At 46.3% G+C, this 17,970-nt stretch overlaps 1 protein-coding gene across 1 annotated transcript in view; it reads right to left on the bottom strand.

Annotated features, from left to right (window-relative positions):
• The window catches only part of SYCP2 (synaptonemal complex protein 2), a 244,855-nt gene that overhangs the window by 165,973 nt on the left and 60,912 nt on the right, over positions 1-17,970 (bottom strand). Inside the window, 2 exon segments of the mRNA XM_030213454.1 lie at positions 5,961-5,995; positions 6,614-6,702. Coding sequence (XP_030069314.1) covers positions 5,961-5,995; positions 6,614-6,702 — 124 coding nt within the window.

The following is a 17,970-nucleotide window of genomic DNA, read 5'->3' as shown; positions in this document are numbered from 1 at the left end:
ATTCCAGATTGAGGGTGTATCCTGACCGGACTATTTGAAGAACCCACCGAACGGAGGTTATGAGAGGCCACCTTTGGTGAAAAAATATCAACCTCCTTCCGACCAGCAAGTCGTCCGGCACGGACACTTTTTCTGAGGCTATGCTGCACTGGAGCCTGTCAAAAGCCCGTCCCTTGCTTTTGCTGGGGAGCCGCAGGGGCCTTAAGCGCACGCCGTTGATGGGAACGAACGCACTGGGACTGAACCTGGACAGACTGCTGAGAAGCAGGAGTGTACCTACGCCTATTTTAGGAATAGGGAGCACTCCTCTTCCCTCCAAACAACCTCCTAGATGAGGAGGTGGTAGCAGAAGACGTCCGGCGGGAGAGAGAATCCATAGCATCATGGTGCTTCTTGATCTGATCGACCATATTCTCTACTTTTTCGCCAAAAAGGTTATCCCCCGGGCAAGGAACATCCGCCATTCACTGCTGGGTCTTATAATCCATGTCAGAGACGCGCAGCCATGAGATTCTGCGCATCACTATACCTTGAGCAGCTACTCGGGATGCCACATCAAAAGTGTCGTAAGCACCCCTGGCCAGGAATTTTCAACACGCCTTCTGCTGCCTGACCACCTGGTGAAGAGGTTCGGTGAGCTCCGGAGGAAGTGCTTCGACCAAACTGGACAGTTGCCTCACCGAGTTCCGCAAGTGGATGCTCGTGTAGAGCTGGTATGTTTGAATCTTGGCTGCGAGCTTAGCGGCCTGATACGTCTTTCTCCCAAAATAATCCAAGGTCCTAGACTCTCTGCCTGGGGGCGCCAAGGCATAGTCCCTAGTACTCTTGGCTCTCCTGAGAGCAGAATCCACTACCATGGAATCGTGAGGTAGTTGAGACTTCATCATTACCGGCTCTCCATGGACTCTGTACTGGGACTCAGCTTTTCCAGGGACCACTGGATTAGAGAGAGGGAACAACCAGTTTCGTATAAGCACTTCCCTGAGTGTGTTATGCAAGGGAGCCGTTGCAACCTCTGTAGGTGGAGAAGGATAATCCAAGACCTCGAGCATCTCAGCCCTGGGCTCATCCACAACCTCCACAGGGAAGGGAATATCCTTAGACATTTTCCGAACAAAGGAGGATAAAAGAAAGACTTTCAGGCAGAGACATCCTTCTTTCAACTGGTGGAGTAGGATCAGAGGAGACCCCCATATGACTCTTCTTCAGAAAAGTATCTGGGATCTTCCTCTTCCTCCCAACGCTCATCATCGGTATCGGACAAAAGCTCTCTAAGAGCAGCCCGAACCTGACCCTGTCTCGACATCAAGGAACGACGACCTCGTGGGGGTGGTCGAGAAGTCGACCCCTGCCTGGACTGCAGCGAAGCTTCTTCCGCCGACATCGGAGAGTCGACCCGGGTGGCAGCCGATGCCGAAAGCGTCACCGAGGACGGGGACCTCACCATAGGCGAAGGACCAGATGCCGCTTCAATAGTCGGTGCAGAAGGCGCAAGCACCCCTGGCACCGAAGTAGGCTGGCGCAGCAATCCCTCCAGAAGCTCTGGAAGAAGGGCCCTGATGCGCTCGTCGAGAGCTTCCATCGGAAAAGGCTGGGGGGCCGGTGCAGGAGTCGGTGGCAGAATCTGAGGGGGCTTGAGAGCTGGTACCAGGCTGCCAGAAGACCGATGCATCGGCACCTCCTGTATAGAAGGTGAGCGGTACTCTCGGCGCTGACGTTTCTCGGGTGTCGAATCCCTCGGCTCCCCGGAGCTCTCAGTACCGCGCATGGAAGGAGATCGATGACGGTGCTTCTTAGTCTTCGCTCAATGCCCGTCATTGAGACTCCTCGGTACCGGAGGACATGGAATCCTCACGTCTCCTTGGGGCCAGGTCCGACGAAGGTCGGTTCCGGGGGTCCTGCACAGCAGTAGGCCTTGAGAGAGGTGGAGACCCACTCGATGCCTCGCTGCTCCCAGCACGATATGATCATTCGGCAGCCATTACTTGTGCTCTCGAAGTCGATGCTTCCCTCGACGTCGATGCCGCTGACCTCGGTACCAATGCCAATGTCAAAGGACCGGACCGATCCGCAAAAAGGTTTCCTCGTTGAGCCTCCCGAGACACTTGGGTCCATTTTTTCATTAAAGAACACAGCTTACAAGCAGCTGGCAGATGATCAGGCCCAAGGCACTGGAGACACCATGCGTGGGGGTCGATACCCGAGATGGTCCAATTGAAGTCGCTGGGTGTCCTCGATGACATGGTCGGAAAAAGGGTGGCTGCGAAATTAAAGGACGCAATTGTGCCAATTAAAAAGGCACAAAAAAGGAAAACAAAACCCGGCCGAGCAGCCTAAAAGCCGGCCACGGCGAAAAAGGAAGGAAACTTAAACTTTAGTGAGAAAAACTAAAGAAAATAAAGGGAAAATAAACTTAAAATTTTTTTTTTAATTTTGTCGAAACAAAAAACGAGAAGAAAAAGAAGAACAAGGAAGCGGTAACGCGCAAAAAGTCTCCTGGGCCAAAAGGAACACAGCTGAACACTGTGTCACTTCAGACGCGGATGAAAAGAAACTGACGATTTCACGCTCGTGCTGCAGGCGGGAAGCCGTTCGCGCATGCGCGGTGCACTCTGCCCGCATGCCGGAGCGTTCTAGAGAGTTTTTTTTGTTTTGCTTTAGAAATTTTGCCGGTCTCCTGGGCTGTCACGGATGACGACCCAATCGTGAGAACAACCTGCTTGTCCTTGGAGAAGTGACTTTACCACTGGTCCCAAATATTGTATACTTTATACTTAATTAGAAACATTTCCCACTTCAGAGAAACAAAGTTGGCAGATGCTGTAATGGCTCTAAACCATTGTTGAAGATAGCAATGCAACCAAAACCTCTGCAACAATTGAACCACCTGAGTGGCTGTCCAATAGCCTATCACTTCTGACTCCATTCTGATGAGCCAGTCATCAAAATACAGGTGCAACAAACATTGTGACTATGAAGCACAGCAGCCACAAATAGCAAAAACTGAACCCAAGAACCTAGGATCTCAGATATTCCTAGTTTTCTGACCGAAATGGAATATGCCTTTATGAAGTCCTAAGACATCTCTCATTGCTAGGATCACCAAGCGCAACGCTACATACCAAAATGTGCGACATGGAGGGACTGGTTGAGGCTCAAGTGTAGTATCTGGTGGAAAAACTTCCTTCTGGGGAAACATGAAGTCAGTGGAATATCAGTGTGAACCACAGCTCCAAAATGAAGCACTCTCTCCAGAGTGGCCTCTGCCACCCCCTTCAAGGTGGGAGCCCAGCAGGGAGAAACTATACAGGCAAGCAGATTGCTGGATTAGCTTTGGTTATTATTTGAGGAGCTGTCTAATGGTTCAGTTATCAGTTGTTTCTTTGCCCTCTTTTTTCGGTAAGGGGTAGACTGCACAGGATGCTAAACAGGTTGAAGCCATCAAACCAGTGGTTCTCAATCTCCATCTGCTGGAAAGGGAATGTAAACCACACATCCAGACTGGTTTGGAAGGAGAAAGAGAAAAATAGGCAAAACATATACATCTTTGACTTTTGACAGTCCCTCATGGGAGACTCCTGACAAAATTAAAAAGCCACAAGATAGGAAGCAATGTTCTGTTGTGGACTGAGAACTGGTTAAAAGTTGGAACACAGAGCAAGGCTAAATGGCAAACTCTCTCAGTGGAGGAAGGTAAGTAGTGAAGTGCTTTTAAACATATTTATAAATGATCTGGAAATGGGAACGATGAGTGAAGTGATCAAATTTGCAGATGACAAAAACTTTCAGCTTGTTAAATTGCATGCAGACTGCATGAAATTTCAGAAGGACCTTGGGAGATTGGGAAAATGGGCATCCAAATGGCAGAGGAAATTTAATATGGACAAGTACATTGGAAAGAAAAACCCAAACCATAGCTATAGTGATGCTAGGAATCATTACAAAGGAGAATGATCTAGATGTCATTGTAGATGATATGCTGAAATCTTCTGCTTCAAGGGAGCTGTATGTGTTAGAAGGTGAGAGGCTGATATGCACAGACAAGGAGAGGGATCTTGAGGTGACAGTGTCATTGGATCTGAATGCGATGAAATAGTGTGATAAGGTGGTGGCTGTAGTAAGAAGAAAGGAGGTGTTGATGCCCCTATATAAGTCATTGGTGAGACCCCACTTGGGAGTATTGTGTTCAGTTTTGGATGCTGTACCTTGGTAAAGATGTAAAAAGACTTGAAGCAGTTCAGAGGAGGGAGACTAAAATGGTATCGGGCTTGTGCCAAAAGACTTATAAAGAGACTGGAAGATCATATATACCCTAGAGGAAAGGAGGGTTAGGGGAGATATGATACTGGCATTTAAATACTTGAATGGCATCAATCTACAAATCTTTTTCAGAGATGCAAGAGCATAAATACTAAAGGACATAAATTGAGGTTGCAAGGTGGTAGACTCAGGAGTAAAGTCATGAGATTCATTTTCACAGAGAGGGTGGTCGATGCCTGGAATGCTCTCCTGAGGGAGGTAGTGAAGACAAAAATGGTGATGGAATTCAAAAAGGCATGGGATGAGCACAGAAGATCCCTAATTAAAAAATGGATGGTATAAAAAACAAAACTTAAAATGACTGCATGTGTGTGATGTGTCGAGTAGTGCTTAGATGGCGACTCAGGCTGCAAAGAACTAAGGCCAGTGCAAGGCAGACTTTTATAGTTTGTGTCCCAAGTATGACAACACAGATCAGGATAGGCTGGAGTGGGCTTTGAAGGCAATGCCAGTAGTTGGAACGTATGGACAGTGTCAGGCGGACTTCCACAGTGTATGTCCCAAAAATGGCAAAGAAGACTCAGATCAAGTATTTTATATCACATTCATTGTTGGTTTAACCATGAATTGATAGTGAGTATGAATGTTGGGCAGACTGGATGGACCACTCAGGTCATTATCTGCCATCATCTACTATGTTACTATATCCATGAAGTTATATAGCAGCACATTTAAAACAAATAGGAGAAATTTTTTTCACTCACTGTATAGTTAAGCTCCAGAACAAGCATTAAAAGCAGTTAATGCAGCTAGTTTTTAAAAATGTTTCAATGGGTTTCCAGAAAAAAGTCCATATGCAATTATTAAAGCAGACCTGGGAAAAGGTACTGCTTATCCCTGGGGTTAAGTACCATGGAATCTTGCTTGTTGGAACTCTGCCAATTACTTGTGACCTGGCATGGCCATTGTTGAAAACAGGATACTGGGCTTGATGGACCATTGGTCTGACCTAGTAGGGCAACTCTTTTGTTCTCTCCTGACTAGGTGGTCAGTTATAAAATTACTCTCCATGTCAGGTGTTTTTATAAATCCATGGAACAAAGTAAAATATAACTGCCACTTAGACAACAGTAAATAATTCTAAGTAGCTTTATGATTTAGGAGCCCTTTTACTAAGCTGCGGTAAAATAGGGCCTGTGCTAGCATCAGTGCATGTTTTTGACGCACGCTGACGCCTCCTTTACCGCAGTGGGTTAAAAGGCTGTCTTTTTCTGAAGAAAAGAAATGGCCATGCGGTAAGTGAAACACTTACCAAACAGCCATTTCGGGGGGGGGGGGGGGGGGGGGGAGCCCTTACCACCACCCATTGAGGTGGTGGTAAAGGCTCCCGTGCTAACACAGTGGTAAACATGCAGAGCTGATTATCACTGGTTAAATTCCAGGGCTACAAAAAGATAATTTTGTAGCACCGAAAATGGTGCGTACTAGGGGTGGGAACTACCACCAGGCTCCTGCGGTAGCCCGGCGATAGTTCCAGATTGGCGCATGGTAAACCCACAGTGGACATACCGCTGCTTAGTAAAAAGGACCCCTTTAAAAATGTACAGCAATAAGAGGGTAAATACAATTAGGTCCTTTACCTTCCCATTTTTCACCATAAACAAATTTAGAGCAAAATATCATTTTAAATGGATACTCACCTCCAGCATTTAGAATTCTCTTACCCATATCATTCCTGTAAAATAAAAGAAACAATATGGATTTATGACCAAACTAAAAGCTATGAATGGCTCAGTCCAGCTATATGGCAGTAATACTGTGTACTGTACTAGGATATATGTGGTATCTAGATAAGAGTCAACCATAGAAAATTCATACTGCTGCTTTTGCTGAATGCCATGAGGTAGATATGTATATTAAGTGGGCAAAATGACACAGAAAACTATGTACATTTCCATCTATATAAAAATCACTGAAATGATAGTCCAGTAACATTCAAATAGCAAACCTTAAAACAACAAAAGAACCCAGTTTTAAATGTTTTAAAAATGAATAATGAGAGACAAAAAAGAAACAAAAATTTAAAACTATATTTATGATTATCTGGAAGCAAGATATGGCATATTTTCAAAGCACTTAGCCTTCTAAAGTTCCATAGAAACCTATGGAACTTTGGAAGGCTAAGTGCTTTGAAAATATGCCTCAGCGTGATACATATTTACTCATAAAATTTGAACACTAATATATTGATTCAATAAACAAGTTATTCTAAGTTAGGTTTTTCTCTCCTTCTTGAGCTTAAATGCAACATAAAACAGTCTATTTAAAGAGGTTAATAAAAGGTAAGGATTACATCATGGGCATCAGTTCTTTTGTGCAGAGGATTTTTTTTCTGACTTCTCGAGGCATGCTATCTAGCATTACATTCAACTTCCGAATGGCCTGTAAACAAATGAAGCACTTCTTAAAGTTATTTAGAATTCTGAGGTAATATATAATCACACTACATTTACAAATTTGCTAAAATAACCCCAGGGTGGGCCCTACCATTGAATGACTTTGTGTTTTTGCACATGCCCCCCCCCCCACCCCCACCATTTATGTCCTGCTGGACAGCACCACTGCACTGACCTGAGCAGAGACTCACTGTAGGGTTTCATTTGCATATGACCACAGATCCCTCCATATCCCACACACACTGTCCTTGAATAACCCTCATGCAGATATGCTAAAGATTTAAATGGATTATTTCATTACACTATCTTGCTTCAAACATAAGAGGCTGTATCCAATGTACCTATATCAAACACATATAAGTACCAATAAATACTCCAGGAATCCAACTTTGTATAATAATTATATTTCCCATTCAAATTTACACAAACCAAATTTCTTTCACAGCAAACTGTGGTGTGAAGGAGAAATCAGGTCTTATATGTTAATTTTCTTCCCATTAGTCATATCAGACTAGTCCAGAACCTGTGAGTTATACCCACTAACCACTAGATAGAGACAGAGACTAAAGACTCATGCTTTGCCCTTTAAGGACAAAGCAATAGAGATTAGGCGTGTTTTTTTCATCTGAATTGTAGAATTAACAGACACTCTGAACCCAAAAAACTTGAATAATTTTTAAAAAGGAAGGTTACACAAAACTGAATTTTGAAAACATTAGAAGAAACTTCACATATTGAAAATTGAATGCCTATGGGATTCGCCGCCGCTGCCTTCTGGAAAACAAAGGTAGGCTCAGAGAAGGGGGTTGAAGAAGGTACGGGGGAGATGCCAGACCACAGCATATCCTTCAGCCATCAAGCAATAGCTTAGAGGCTGTTTTGCCGTTCTTTGCACCTCTGAAAAACACAAATAACCTGTCCAACATTCAAAACTCATTGGTTACTTCCAGATACTTATATAAGTACATAAGTAATGCCATACTGGGAAAAGACCAAGGGTCCATCGAGCCCAGCATCCTGTCCACAACAGCGGCCAATCCAGGCCAAGGGCACCTGGCAAGCTTCCCAAACGTACAAACATTCTATACATGTTATTCCTGGAATTTTGGATTTTTCCAAGTCAGTTTAGTAGCGGTTTATGGACTTGTCCTTTAGGAAACCGTCCAACCACTTTTTAAACTCTGCTAAGCTTGAGAACAAAATGACAAACATCCAGCAAAGAAAACAACTTAAACTCCTCTCCACACTTCTCTCTATGGAATGAAGGAAGTAAGAGGATCTGATCTACAGGGAAAGAAAGAGCTACTTTAGGTGGGAAGGAAGAAACTGTCCTGGTTGAAACTCCTGCTTTAGTAAATCAAAGGAAGTGATCCCTGCATGAGAAGGCTTACAACTCAGAAATTCTTCAAGTTAATGAAATAGCTAACAAGAATACCATCTTAAGAGTGAGATCTTTCAACCGTCTTAAGAGGTTCAAAAGGTGGAAGCCTCAAAGCTTTAAGGACTAAATTCAGGCTCCATTCAGGACAAGAACTGCAGACAGAGATGAATGTGTTAAAAATATCCTTACTGAACCACATCTGGATGAGCTAAGCAAGACAAAGCTCCCACAAGGACCTTCACAGACCCCAGGACAAACCTTCACTGGTCCATCTTGAAGAAAGCTAAGATGTGAGATGTAGATGCCAAAAAAGAAGAAATTGATCAATCAGCACACCATTCAAACACTCATGACTCTCACATAAGCTGTGCAGGTAGAATGTTTCCTAGCCCGAAGTACAATGAAAATCACTTCTTCCAAATATCCTCTGTGTCTTAAGGGTGACCTCTCAAGCACCGAGCTATAAAACAGGAGAGAACTGGATTTTCCATGAACACTGGTCCCTGAAGTAGAAGGCCTCTCTTCTGCAGAAGGTGAAGCTGTCAATCTCTTTTGAGACAGACCAGGTCCAAACCAAGATTTCCTGGGCAATTCTGAAGCTATCACAATTACTTGGCTGGGGTGTGATAAAATTTGCTACAACATGAAGCATAACAACACAATCAACAATATAATAGAACCACTGAACAAAAACAGAATCATCATTCTAATGATCTATATGATTGAATAAACATGGGTTTTTAAGTCTTTCTTAAACTGAGCAACATTCTGTGCAGAGTGAAGCTCTGCAGGTAATGCATTCCACAATCTTGGGCCTTTACTATAGAAAATGGAAGATCTATACTCTTCTAGATGCATCTGCCGAAATGATAGAACCTCAAGCACCTGCTTTTGTGAAGATCTCAGAGAACATGAGGGTTGATAGAGTGAAGCAGAGTATTGAGGAGACACTAGGTCCTAGGTGTTGAACTATTCAACACATAGGACCAAAATTTGATCATAATGTGATGTACCTGCAATAACTCTTGTTATGGAGTTCTGAATAACTTATAAATCCCTACTGCCAATGCCTATAAAAAGGCCATTACATTAGACCATCAAGGGATAGACTACTGATTGAACTACCTTGTGGAAACTAAAATCTGTAACAAAGGTTTTTATAAGTTTTAACTATTTTAAGTTTGTAAAACACCTTTGTATTCATATTCTGGACTTGTTTCTTCACCGATAATGTAGAGTCAATTTCAACTCCCAAGTTTCTGATTTCTTTTAGTACTGGGATTTCCACTGAATTCATTTTGAATGCAGTGGAAAAATTAGCATCAACAATGCTTCATAACAAAAGAATCTGGCTTTTTGAAATGTTTAATTTTAGACCTGGGATCTTGTTTCAATAGTATCCTTCAAGGATACTCCACACCGAACCACGCACTCTTGGGTAACTGTCGGCTTCCCCCTCCCCCATTATAGTTTAAAAGCTGCTCTATTCTCCTTTTTAAAGTTAGCGTCAGCAGCCTGATTCCATCCCAGTTAAGGTGGAGCCCATCCTTTCGGAACAGTTTCCCCCTTTCCCAGATTGTCACCCAGTTCCTAACAAATCTATATCCCTCATCCCTGCACCATCGTCTCAACCATGCACTGAGACTTCGGAGCTCTGCCTGCCTTTTGGGTCCTGCACGTGGAACGGGGAGCATTTCTGAAAATGCTACCCTGGAGGATCTGGATTTTAGCTTTCTGCCTAGGAGACTAAATTTGGCTTCCAGAATTTCCCTCCCACATTGTCCTATGTCATTGGTACCCACATGTACCAACACAGCCAGTTCCTCCCCAGACTATCTAAGATCCTGTCTAGGTGACACCACCTTCGAACCAAGAAGGCAAGTGACCTGGCAATCCTCACATACACCAGCCACCCAGCTATCTACATGCCTAATGATCAAATCACCAACTACAACAGCTGTCCTAACCCTTCCCGCCTGGGCAGAATTTTAGAGCCATATCCTCAGTGCGATAGGATAGTACATCCCCTGGTGGGCAGGTTCTGGCTATAGGATTACTTCCTACTTCACCAGGGTGATGCTCTCCTTCCAAGAGACTTCCCTCCTTCAAGGCAGCACAGGAGCTGCCAGACTGGAGGTGGGACTTCTCTACAACATACCTGCAGGTCTCCTCTATGTACCTCTCTGTCTCCCTCAGCTCTTCCAAGTCTGCTAAATCTAGCCTCAAGAGAACAGACTAGGAGCTCTTTGCATCGGGCACACACATATAACTGCTCACCATATGGGAGATAATCATACATGTGACACTCAATGCAAAAGACTGGATAGCACCCCTCTCATTGCTGGACTGCTGCCTCCATCTTAGCATTTTTTAGTTTTTCAATAATTTAAAACTTGCTAAGGTATTAAGGATATTAGTCTAATATAAAAAGAAGTCTTTAGCTTATATGCATTGCACAGGCTGCCAAATTACACTAAGCAGTTATTCAGTAAACAGCTTACTGCAACCCCCACAACAGAACTAGCCTGCCCAGTCTAAACTGAACTGCAATGATTTTACTGCATACTTTGCCAACAAAATTAAAAGTCTCCGCAAGGATTTACAGGCAATCCCACCCAATCTCCAATCAGTTAACCAGGAGTGCACAAACTCACCCCCTCCTGACAGAGACAGATGGGACACTTAACCCAATGACAGAGGAGAGCCTTGACAAAATCCTAAGAGACCTTCAACCAACTACCTGCTCCCTCAACCCCTGCCCATCAAAGATAGTGCGGCAGCCAAGTATGGGCCTCATAGAAGGCACCACAAAAATTGTTAAAGCCTCTCTAATGGGCCAATAACAACAGCATTAAAAAGGGCAGTGGTTCACCCTTTGTTAGAGAAAAACAACCTTGACCGGGACAAACTTGAAAGTTATCGGCCAGTATACAACATCCCATTTAGAGGGAAACTTATAGAACAATGCCTATATTCAATTCAGTGATTGGCTAGAAGAGAGAAACTGGCTAGATCCATGTCAATTTGGATTCAGACCCAGTTATGGAACAGAAACAGTCCTCATATCCCTACTTGATGTTCTTCACTGAAATCGAGACAGGGGATTCGTCTTGGTGTTAGTACTGCCAGAAACAGGTATCAATGGAACAGTACTTCCCTGGTTCAGATCCTATCTGTCAGACAGACAACAATCCAAACTCATTACCACCATGGGCACTGACCTGCGGGGGTATCACAAGGATCGATACTGTCACTTCTTCCAAAATTCCAGGAATAACATGTATAGAATATTTGTATGTTTGGGAAGCTTGCCAGGTGCCCTTGGCCTGGATTGGCCGCTGTCGTGGACAGGATGCTGGGCTCGATGGACCCTTGGTCTTTTCCCAGTATGGCATTACTTATGTACTTATGTACTTATATGTACCTCAAGCAACTAGCTGAGCTGATTCTGTCAATGGACACTCAGTTCTACATCTATGCGGTTGATGTGCAGCTACTCATACTCATTGAACCTGTCTCACTTACAGTCTTGAATAAATTGATTACCTAACATCAATTCAAGAATGGGCTAAACACAACAAACTTTGCCTGAACCCAAGTAAAACCGAGCTTCTCTAGGTCCCTAACACAAGTAGATACATACCTGACATCAAAATCTCTTTTGGGAAGTACAAACTCCCCCTCAAATCATGTCAGGAACCTTGGAATACAGTTAGATTCAACACTTACTCTGATTCCCCAAATCCAAGCAACCTTCAAGAGCTGCTTCTACTATTTGCGACAGCTACGCTGCCTCTCTCCTTACATCGAGAAGGTAAATCTTATCCCAGTTGTGCATGCCATGATAACATCAAGACTGGATTACTGCAATGCACTATACAACGGTCTGACTACAAAGGGCCTGCACCAGCAAGACTCATGGAAGGTTGCAAGCAATGTGACCACATCACACCATTTTTGCAAAAAAACTTCATTGCCTACCAGTACAATAATGCCAGCTTTGGAACGCCCTGCCAAGACCCATCCAGAAAATCAATGACCACCTACCCTTCAGGAAAATGTTGAAGACCCACCTCTTTAAGAAAGCTTATCCGAATGTCTGTAATTAAATTTTCAAACCAGCTACTTGATCCTGATGACTGTTATCCTTGTAGACTATGAGGCATATTTTCAAAGCACTTAGCCTTCCAAAGTTCCATAGAAACCTATGGAACTTTGGAAGGCTAAGTGCTTTGAAAATATGCCTGTCTCCATCTCCCTATCTTTCCTTACCTTCCTTCCTACTCCTTACCACTTCCCTCTATCTTTCCTTACCATCCTCGCTACTCCTTAACCTTCCCTATCTCTTTTCCTTTTGTTGTCCCATCTTTGCTTGCATTTACATCTAACTCACATTTTCTCAAACCTTACAAACTACTCGTTTACTACAATTGTAATATTCTTCTCTGTAATTGTATTTATTATGCAAGCCGCATTGAGCCTGCAACATGTGGGAAAGCACAGGGTACAAATGTAGTAATAAATAAATAAATACAGGGCTAAATTAAAACTCTATGTCTGATTTGCAAGGCCCTTAAAGGAAATGGCCCTGAGTACCTGAAGAACAGGATGATCCTCTACACACCACCAAGGATACTAAGGTCCTCTCAAAGACTATCACTAACCACACCTTCTCCAAAAGACATTACACTATTTGATACCCGCAAGTGAGCCGTCTCCAGAGTAGCCCCCATACTCTGGAATTCACTGCCTAAAAGGCTCTGCTTAGCACAAGACTATCACTACTTCAGGAAGCAGGTGGAAAACAAGATGGCCGACCAACTGGCAGCCTTGTGACCAGCTCCGTGAGCCCGACCGCCTGGATCCCTTCCCGACCGGTCCCGCCGTCGTCTTCCTCCATCCCCGTATTGTGGGAGGCTCTGGGCGTCGGATCAGCGTTGGATCGGCTTCCGTGACCTCTCCATCGGTCTTGGCTGGGCTGGCCTGGGTCTGCGGAACCTAGTTCCTGCGCCTCCTGCTTCACATCACTCGCTGGAGCAGGCGGAGAGGCAATAGGCAACCGGTGCGGGGTGTGAGGTTCAGAACAGCGGGAGTAGTGCGATCGACGGGAGGCTGTGCGCCGCGGGACCGTGCGTCCACGTGGCAGTCATTCTTCCTCCATTCCGCTGCATGGTGGCCGCAGCAGCGCGGGTCAGAAGATTGGGTAAGTGGCGAGGCAGCGGGTAGCAGCTCATCTGCATGGACGTCGGCGCTTGGGAGTGCTGCTGGCAGTCTCCTTGATTACAGCACTATTCCTTCTGGCGTGGGGAGCGGGGAGACCTCGGACAGCTGATCCCAAGGCCCTCGTGTTGATCCTCTCCCTCAGGCAGCACTATTCCTCCTGGCGTGGGGAGTGGGGAGACCTGGGACAGCTGATCCCTAGGCCCTCGTGTTGATCCTCTCCCTCAGGCCCATCTTTCATGTCCTTGTGATCCCTGCTGGCTCTGGCCCTTGCCTCTGCCCTGCTGCCCTGTCCATTTGCCACCAGTCCTTTGTTCCAGCTTGCTCCTGTCCTTCGGCTCCGGCCTGTTCCAGTCCGCCTATCCCAGCTTGTTCCAGCCCGGCGCCCGCTGCTCTGCTCTCTTCTGCTCCTGCTTGTCCCAATCCGTCTGTTCCAGCTTGTTCCGGTCCTGCTGTTCCGCTGTCTTCTGCTCCAGCTCGTCCCAGCTCATCTGTTCCAGCTTGTTCCAGACCGTCTGCGCCAGCTTGCCCCAGTCCGTTCGTTCCAGCTTGTTCCAGTCCGTCCGTTACAGCCTGTTCCAGTCCGTCCGTTACAGCCTGTTCCAGTCCATCTGTCCCAGCGTGTTCCAGTCCTGTTGCTCCGTTGTCTTCTGCTCCAACTTGCTCCAGCCCATCTGTTCCAGCTTGTTCCAGCTTGTTCCAGTCCGCCTGTTCCAGCTTGTTCCAGTCCATCCGTTCCAGCTTGCTCCAGTCACATTGCATCTGCCCCAGCCTGCCTGCCTGCCATCAGCCAACCTGCCTGTCAGCCCATCAACTTGCCTGTTTGTCAGCCCACCAACTACTTGCCTGCCTTCAAGCCTGCACAACTACCTAACTGCCTCCCTGCCCATTAACCTGCCTGCCTGCCAGCCCAGCCCACCAACCTGCCTGCCCCCTGCCTACCTATCAACCTAACTACCCACCTGCCAGCCCTTCTACCTACCTCCCCACCTAACATTCTGCCTGTCAAACCACCTGTCTACCCACCAGCCCTTCTGTTCCAAGTTGCTGCCTGCTGTTCCAGTTTAAGCCTCCAGTCCGGCTTTCCTGCTCTATCTGTTGCTTAACACCTCAGTCACTACTTATGGCCCCTATACACATTCTCTTCATTGCCTCACTCTCACATTCTCTTCATTGCCTCACTCTGACATCCTCCTTCAACCTCCAGCTGAGCTCCACCACCCCTATTCACCAAACTGGTCATTGTCTTGACCTCGTCCTCTCCTCTACCTGCTCACCCTCCAACTTCTGCGCCTCATCTCTTCCTCTCTCAGATCATCACCTGATCACCTTCACACTTCATCACCCTCCCCCTCAGTCCCGCCCTACACTAACCACTACTTTCAGGAATCTCCAGGCCGTCGACCCTCCCACCTTAACCTCTAGTATTGCTAATCTCCTCCCCTCCATCATGTCCTCTGAGTCTGTCGACAAGGCTGTCTCCGCTTACAATGCCACTCTCTCCTCTGCTCTGGACACCCTTGCACCATTCATCTCCTGTCCCACAAGGCGTACTAATCTCCAGCCCTGGCTGACCCCTTCCATCCGATACCTTCGCCCCTGCGCCCGATCTGCTGAACGCCTCCGGAGGAAATCTCGCACCCATACTGACTTCATTCATTACAAATTCATGCTATCCTCCTTCCAGTCCTCCCTATTCCTTGCCAAACAGGACTATTACACCCAATTAACTAATTCCCTCAGCTCCAACCCACGTCGTCTCTTTGCCACCCTTAACTCCCTCCTCACCCCCCCTCTCACTCTCTCCTCAATCACTGGCTGACTACTTCCGCGACAAGGTACAGACGATAAACCTCGGATTCACTACCAAACCACCTCCTCCTCCTCACCCTTTAACCCACTCCCTCAACCAACCAACCCAGGCCTCCTTCTCCTCTTTTCCTATTATTACCGAAGAGGAAACTGCCCACCTTCTTTCCTCTTCGAAATGCACCACCTGTTCCTCTGACCCCATCCCCACCAACTTACTTAACACCATCTCCCCTACTGTCACCCCCTCCATCTGTCATATCAACCTCTCTCTCTCCACTGCAACTGTCCCTGACACCTTCAAACATGCTGTAGTCACACCACTCCTCAAAAAACCATCATTAGACCCCAACTGTCCCTCCAACTACCGCCCCATCTTCCTCCTACCCTTCCTCTGCAAGATACTTGAACGCGCCGTTCACAGCCGCTGCCTTGATTTTCTCTCTTCTGATACCATCCTCGATCCGCTTCAATCCGGTTTTCGCCCTCTACACGCGACAGAAACAGCACTCACTAAAGTCTGTAATGACCTGTTCCTTGCCAAATCCAAAGGTCACTACTCCATCCTCATCTTCCTAGACCTATCCACCGCTTTTGACACTGTCAATCATAATTACTTCTTGCCGCCCTGTCCTCATGTGGGTTCCAGGGCTCTGTCCTCTCCTGGTTCTCCTCTTCTCTCTCCCACCGTACCTTCAGAGTACATTCTCATGGATCTTCCTCCATCCCCATCCCGCTCTCTGTCGGAGTTCCTCAGGGATCTGTCCTTGGACCCCTTCTTTTTTCAATCTACACCTCTTCCCTGGGCTCCCTGATCTTATCTCATGGTTTCCAATATCATCTCTATGCCGACGACACCCAGCTTTCTCTCTCCACACCAGACATCACTGCGGAAACCCAAGCCAAAGTATCGGCCTGCTTATCCGACATTGCTGCCTGGATGTTCAACCGCCACCTGAAACGGAACATGGCCGAGACAGAGCTTATTGTCTTTCCACCCAAACCCACTTCTCCTCTCCCTCCACTTTCTATCTCAGTCAATGGCACCCTCATCCTCCCCGTCTCATCCGCCCGCAACCTCGGAATCATCTTCGACTCCTCCCTCTCCTTCTCTGCGCATATCCAGCAGATAGCCAAGACCTGTCGCTTCTTTCTCTATAACATCAGCAAAATTCACCCTTTCCTCTCTGAGCACACCACCCAAACTCTCATCCACTCTCTCATTACCTTCTCCTTGACTACTGCAACCTACTCCTCACTGGCCTCCCACGTAGCCATCTATCCCCCCTTCAATCCGTTCAGAACTCTGCTGCTCGTCTTATCTTCCGCCTGGACCGATATGCTCATATCGCCCCTCTCCTCAAGTCACTTCACTGGCTTCCGATCAGGTACCGCATCCAGTTCAAGCTTCTCCTACTAACCTACAAATGCACTCAATCTGCAGCCCCTCATTACCCCTCTACCCTTATCTCCCCTTACGCTCCTACCCGAAACCTCCACTCACAGGACAAATCCCTCCTCTCTGCACCCTTCTCCACCACCGCCAATTCCAGGCTCCGCCCTTTCTGCCTCGCCTCTCCCTATGCTTGGAATAAACTTCCTGAGCCCATACGCCAAGCCCCCTCCCTGCCCATCTTCAAATCCTTGCTCAAAGCCCACCTCTTCAATGTCGCCTTCGGCACCTAACTATTATACCTCTATTCAGGAAATGTAGACTGCCCCAATTTGATTGTCTGCACATTTTGTCCATTAGATTGTAAGCTCCTTTGAGCAGGGACTGTCCTTCTTTGTTAAACTGTACAGCACTGCGTAACCCTAGTAGCGCTTTAGAAATGTTAAGTAGTAGTAGTTGGCTCTTCAACCAGGCATTTAATGGAAGAAGTAACTAACTTGTTAGTCTCATTCTTACACACAAGGAGTGACATGGGCTGCACACACTGCAGCAGCACACCTTTATCCTGGGTGTTCCTATAAAATCTGAACAAACTTCTGCAGCCTGTGGAAACCTTCCCTAAAGTCCTAAATCTGCTGTGAGCCCTCTCAATCTGATTGGGATGCTATGATAGAACCTGCCTCAGAGGAGGAGTGAGGCACAATGGCTGACCATCCTATGGTTCAGGTCTGGAACCACAAGTCTGAACTAACTCAGCAAGGTTTCTTCATTTTGAGCAGAATTAGTTTTTTTTTGTTCCCTGCAGGGCTTACTCCATGATCTGAAACCAAAGATTGCCTTCCAGGACACGAGGTGTACTCACTTGCCGAACTGCGCTGGTCTCCACAGTGGGAGCAACGCCCTCTGCAAGGGCTTCCATGGAGCCAGATGCTGAATTTCACCAGGGCACATTAGCCACAACTAAAAACTTACCTTGGTGTGCTACAACCTACTGTGGGAAATAAGAGTGGCTAAACCACTGCCTCTAAAGCACGGATGCAAACCTGACCTCCCTCAGGGTGGATCAAGTGAATAGTGGACCTCTGTCCCTGAGTCCTCAGAAAAATAACCCCCGGGTTACTTACAATAGAAAGTTGTCCATAGCAAAGGTACTTCTCTTGTGTTAGAAATTACTGCTTACAAACCTTCATCTTATCTTTTAGTCTTCAGATAAAGGAAAACAACCTGCAAGAATTGGGGAGGAGAGGGTAAGAAATCTCTGAGATGCCCCTAAGCTCCAAAATTCTCCTTTTCATCTTTTTTCCATTTTTTTTTTTAAGGAGCAAAACTTGCAATAGGGGCACCCCTTGCTCAGCTGGGTACCAGTTCTCCAATTGGCTCAAGGAGCTTCTCCCTAGATGAAGTTCAGGAGCTGCATGGCCTGTAACCATCTGCTGTGAAGAGAGAGGCAT

This window comes from Microcaecilia unicolor, chromosome 8 (genome assembly GCF_901765095.1).
Source record: "Microcaecilia unicolor chromosome 8, aMicUni1.1, whole genome shotgun sequence".
Lineage (NCBI taxonomy): Eukaryota > Metazoa > Chordata > Amphibia > Gymnophiona > Siphonopidae > Microcaecilia > Microcaecilia unicolor.
Note: the sequence above shows the minus strand (reverse complement) of the source record. Positions and strands in the feature narration are given on the sequence as shown.